This window comes from Hevea brasiliensis, unplaced genomic scaffold, assembly GCF_030052815.1.
Source record: "Hevea brasiliensis isolate MT/VB/25A 57/8 unplaced genomic scaffold, ASM3005281v1 Scaf6, whole genome shotgun sequence".
Lineage (NCBI taxonomy): Eukaryota > Viridiplantae > Streptophyta > Magnoliopsida > Malpighiales > Euphorbiaceae > Hevea > Hevea brasiliensis.
In genome coordinates, this window is record NW_026615139.1 from 380,029 (window position 1) to 385,520 (window position 5,492).

Genomic DNA, 5,492 nt, shown 5'->3' on the forward strand with positions numbered 1-5,492 from the left:
GGGAGAGCAACGAAGGAAGAAGCAAAGACTATGCTCAAAATTCTTCATGCTTATAAAAGATCTTCAGCGCAGAAAATCAACTTGGAGAAGTCAGAAATATGTTTTAGTTGGAATGTTGCAGTAGAGATTTCTAATGTTATCCGAGATGTTCTTGGAGTGAGGGGAGTAGTTCATCATAAAAAATACGTAGGGAGATCAAAGAAGATTGTGTTTAGAAACTTATGTGATATGGTTGCATAAAAACTAAAAAGCTAGAAAGAGAAATGTCTCTTAAAAACAGGAAAAGAAGTTCTCTTCAAGGTTGTTATTCAATCCATCCCAACCTATATAATGAGCTGTTTCCCCTTGCCTTAGTGTATTTGTCAACGGATATCATCTATGGTAGTAAAATTTTGATGGGATTAATAAAAAGATTCATAAGTGATTGTGTGTATCTATGGATGGGGGAGGACTTGGTTTTCAAGATTTTCAAGTATTTAATGAAACTATGTTAGCAAAGTAATGTTAAAGATTATTATCAGACCAATATTCCTTTTATCTTTTATGCTTCGGGCAAGATATTATCCTCAAAAACCATTTGTTAAGCCATCAGTTGGATACCAACCTAGTTTTGCTTGGCGCAGTATAATTCAAGCTAGGTGGATAATACAGAAGTGTTCTAGGTGGTTGATTGGGAATGGTGGTAATGTTCTGATTTGGAAGAATAACTGGCTTCCTTATCAAAATGGCTTTCGTTTTGGTCTCCCCCCAAGGTACTTAGATATTGGAGTTAAGATCTATGAAGCATGGAAACGCCTATCACTGGCGTTTCCAAGTGTTGGAAACGTTTTCGTCTCAGAAACTGTGGGACACGGCCTTGAAACGTTTCGGGGCCGTGTCTAAAAAATCCAAAAAATGGAAACACCATTCTCCAAAAAAAAAGGAAATTGCACCGGGAGGAGAAGAGGACCCAACTCCCTTTTACTGTTTCATTTCCCATCAGCAACCAACCAGGCCAACAAAATTTACCAAATCAACAAACCAAATCTTTTTTTTTTTCTTTCAATTACACAATAATACAAAATGTAATAAAAAATATCAAGGCAAAGCAAAAGCACAGGAATTGAAAGATAAATTAGAAGAAAGAAAACCCTAGATTAACTAGGCAAAAGTTCAAACAATGACTCACTTGGAAGAGAAGAGATTAGATTGAAAAGACAAATTAGAAACGGAGATTGTGAGATCTGAAAAAGTTGAAAGGCAATTAAGGAGAAAGAGAGAGGGAAATTTGGGTTTGATAGAATGGAATCAAAAAATATGATAAAAAGCTAATAATCGGTGGAGAAGAAGAGTATTAGAGAGAGAGCGTGAGAATGAGAAGAACAGGAGGCTGGCTTTTAACGTTGTGTCGCACATGGCCAGAAAATAAATGCTAGAAATGCTAGCTTCTAAGGAGAGAGAGAGAAATGACAGGTTGGCTTTTAAATTGAAAATTTTTATTGTAATTTTTATCTTATTATTTTTACTCTTTACTTTATTTTTTAAATTCATTTTAATTGAGATGTAAACTCAAATTTTAATATCTTTAATATATTAATTTTTTTAATAATTATACAGGAAGTGGGAATTTAAAATAAATAATTATTTTTATAATTTTTAATAGATTATTGATTTTATATATATACCCCTATATTTTTTATACTTATGCGTTTCCCCCACGTTTCTATTTCCTATATTTTTGAAAATGTCGTTTCCCAGTGTCCGTTTTAGCGTTTCCCCGTGTCCACGTTTCCGTTTTCGTGCTACATAGGTTAAGATCAGTGAATTAATTGATTTTAATACTTTGATGTGGAAATATGATTTGCTTAATCAATTATTTATGCCACTTGAAGTGCACCAAATCTGAGCCATTCCCTTGTATCGGCGAAGAGAGGTAATGTATTAGTGTGGCACTAACCTCGTACTGGTGCCTATTCAGTTAAATGTGCGCATCATTATGCTTGTAGTGTTTGAATTCTTCTAGTGCTTCTTCATCGACATATGGATATGATAGTCCCATTTGGAAGATGATATGGCACCAGGAGATTCCACCCAAAGTAAATCATTTAATGTTCAAGGCTTGTACTGATCAGTTCCATGTTTCCTCTGCCCAGTGTCGGCAAGGTATATTGGTTGATAATGTTTGCTCATACTATAATGCTGGCATTGAAATAATGATCCATGTCATGAGATATTGCTCTTTTTCTAAGGAGGTTTGGGGTAATAGTCCTATTTGTCTCCCAGTTCTTGTCACTAATCTCTCTATGGCAGATTGGATTTTACAGTTGGTTGCAGTTTTATGGCAAGATCAAATGGAGATTGTCTTTATGCTAGTGTGGGCATTGTGGTATTCACGCAATTGCAGATCTACTCAATGGTAGCAGACACCTTCGCAAGTGTTAAATGTCACATCTTCTTTGCTAAATGAGTTCAAGCTAGCTAATTATTGTCCCAAATTATCCTTATCTTTTAGAGCAAGTGCAAAATGGGTGCCCCTTTTAGCTGATATGGTAAAACTAAATACAGATGCAGCAATGCAGAGTAGCGGCTCCTGTGGCTTCGGAATGGTGCTGCGCGATGCTACTGGTGCTATCTTGATGTCCAAATGTTATAGGTTTCGATCAAATATTCTAGTTAATGATGCTGAAGTTGAAACTGTTGTGTTTGGCATCTCTAGAGCTTCGGAGGGGAGTTTCACTAAGATTATTTTTGAAACAAATTCTTTAGCCCTCCTTCATCATCTTAGCAAGCAACAGTTCCCGTCTACATATTATGGGACTCGTCTTTTACAGATTGTAGATCTCTCCCAATAGTTCGTATCCTTTTCCCCATTGCATGTGTATCACGAGGCTAACTAATACCGTAGCCCATGCTTTTGCCGAAATGGCTTTTACTTTAGATGTCGAGGAGGCTACTTGGATGAAGTTCCTCCAACGGTGGTTCTTATGCTTTTGTTGGATGTTGTTTCCATTTGAGTTTCTTTGAATGAAAGTTTAATTCCTTGAATTTAATACTACATTTTTTGAACCCCAATTTGACCTCCAATGAACCTTCAACTCTTAACCTCTTCCTTTACTGATTTTACGATGAACTGAGTTTAAAAACCATGAAGCAAACTGGTATAAAAAAGATGCAACATAAAAACCCTAACATTATAAGAAATTGTAGAAATAGCAATGAAAATTAGAAACAGACATAGTCCATTTCCAATTTGTGAGTTACAAATAAATAGAAACAAAATTTGTATATTAAATTTAGCAACGAATTAGAAACAAAATTCAGAAATGAATAAGAATCTGTTACTAATTTTAATACTAAAAATTAGTGCTCAATTTAGAAAAGGAATAGAAATAGATTAGAAACAGATCCAATTCCATTTCTAAAATGTAGATATAGGGAGAAAAGCTCCATCATTTAGAAAATGACTCCAAAATTCATTTCTAAAATGTAAATATAGAAAAAAATTTTAAAAAAATAAAGCTCTTAATTTAGAAACGGACTATAAATTTATTTCTAATTTACGGTGAATTTAATTATATTTCTAAATTTAGAAACAAAATTTGAAATTTGTTTCGGAAATATAGAGATAGAAAAAGAAGCTCTAAATTTTAGAAATGGATTACAAAATCCATTTCTAAATTAGAAACAAACTTGGAGTCCATTTATTAATTGTGAAACTTAAAAAAAAAATCTCTAAAATTTAAAAACAGATTCTAAAATTCTAAACCATAGAGCTTAAAAAAAAAAAGAAAATAGCCTTTTTTTTTTTAATTTAGAAATAGATACCGCAATTTGTTCCTCAATTTAGAAATGGATTTCAAAATATATTTTTAAATTGTAGACTTTAAATTTATATAGGAAAATATCTTGATTTTTTCCGAAATTTAGAAATCATATTTAGAAACAGATTTTGAAATCTGTTTCAAAATTGTGGACTTTAAAAATTATGAAAGAAAATATCTAATTTTTTTATTTAAAAATAGATATGGAAATCCATTTCATATTTAGGAACAGATTCAAAAATTCATTTCTAATTTATAAAAAAAAATTCCATCTTTTTTTTTAATTAGAATCTAAATCACTTATAAATAACATTCTCTTTAGTCATTTCACTCCTTTCATTTTCTTTACTCTTATTTCGCTCTTTCCTCCATTTACTTTTATTTTCCTCATCATTTTCTTCCTTTTATCCTTTCTTTCATTTTTTTTTATTTTTCATTTATATTTTTTCCATTCCATTTTTCTCGTGTGTTTCACTTTTTCTTTATTTTTTTCATTTTTTCCTTATTTTCTTCCTTTTATATCTCATTTCATTTTTTTCCCTTTTTTTTATTAATATTTTTTTCTATATCATTTTCCTCTCATTTCACTATTTCCTTCATTTTCTTTCATTTCTCATATCTTTTTGTTTTTTTATTTATAACTTTTTCTTACATTTCAATGTTATTAGTAATTTTTATTATAATATATTTATGGTATTTTTTTAGTTAACAAGATTATTTTTATTAGCAATTTTTATTATAATATATCAATCATAACTTTTTATTTGTTATTTTGATTAGTAATTTTTTATAATATTTTTATATTTATTTTTTAATAATATTAGCAATAATATTTCTATAATATGTTTTAGTAGTAATTTAATGTTTATTTGTAATTTTTTTAGTTTTTAAATGATTTAAAAATAAATAATTTTTATTTTTTTCCTTTTAAATTATGAAAAAAAATCCATTTATTAAAATAATTTTTTGAAAAAAAAAATCTCATTGGAAATGTAAAAGAGTCTATTTCTAATTCGAAATAGATTAATCTATTTTTCTAATTGAAAATGGAATATATTCTATTTCAAGAATTAGAAAAAGAATTATTTTTATTTTTAATTAGATTAGAAATGAATAATATTTCGTTTAGTTTTTTCATTTCTAAATCAAATTAGAAATAGAAATCTTCAGGTTAAAAATGAAAATTTTCATTTCTAAATTACTTTTTTTTCTTGTAGTGTAATTGGTTGGGAAGATAGTTGAGCATGATGAGTCTTGGTCACCCTTAAATTAATATCTTTGCTAGTATTCATGACTTTGATGGCTATGGAAGTGTTTCTTTTACTCCCAAACAACCTAATCTTGAAGGAATTTCATGGTACAATTATTCTTAGAACCCTAAGACTAATTCTTGAAAGATTGAGGAACAACGATCTTATTTTCTTGTGGCTCCACGTTTTGGTGGCTTAATTTAGTATATAGAGGGTCCCAAGTCTGTTGATAAACCATATGATCATAATGATATGGATTAGAACTCCTAGAATAGTCCACACATAATTCGGCTAGGTTTAGTTAACCAAACCCTAACCAAAACAAATTCGGCCTTCCTTCTCTCCCTTTAATTCTATCTTTTTGAAACCTAATGGCCATGGACCCTTCCCCCACATGTGTTAGCTGTGTGTTGGTATAAAATAAGCCCAAACCAAAGTACTT

General features: G+C 30.3%; 1 protein-coding gene across 1 annotated transcript; it reads left to right on the forward strand.

Annotated features, from left to right (window-relative positions):
• Window positions 1–501: 501 nt before the first annotated feature.
• On the forward strand, window positions 502–2,399 carry LOC131177584 (uncharacterized). The gene is made up of 2 exons (XM_058142625.1): window positions 502–843; window positions 1,986–2,399. The coding sequence occupies exons 1-2, from the start codon at window positions 502–504 to the stop codon at window positions 2,397–2,399; spliced, it is 756 nt and encodes a 251-aa protein (XP_057998608.1).
• The last annotated feature ends 3,093 nt before the right edge of the window (window positions 2,400–5,492 follow it).

What these genes read in the sequence shown, in the direction of transcription:
- LOC131177584 (XM_058142625.1), top strand. Translation starts at nt 502, where the DNA reads ATGTTAAAGATTATTATCAGACCAATATTCCTTTTATCTTTTATGCTT. An exon ending in ACGTTTTCGTCTCAGAAACT is followed by an intron (nt 844 to 1,985) that starts GTGGGACACGGC and finishes TTATGCTTGTAG; the next exon opens with TGTTTGAATTCTTCTAGTGC.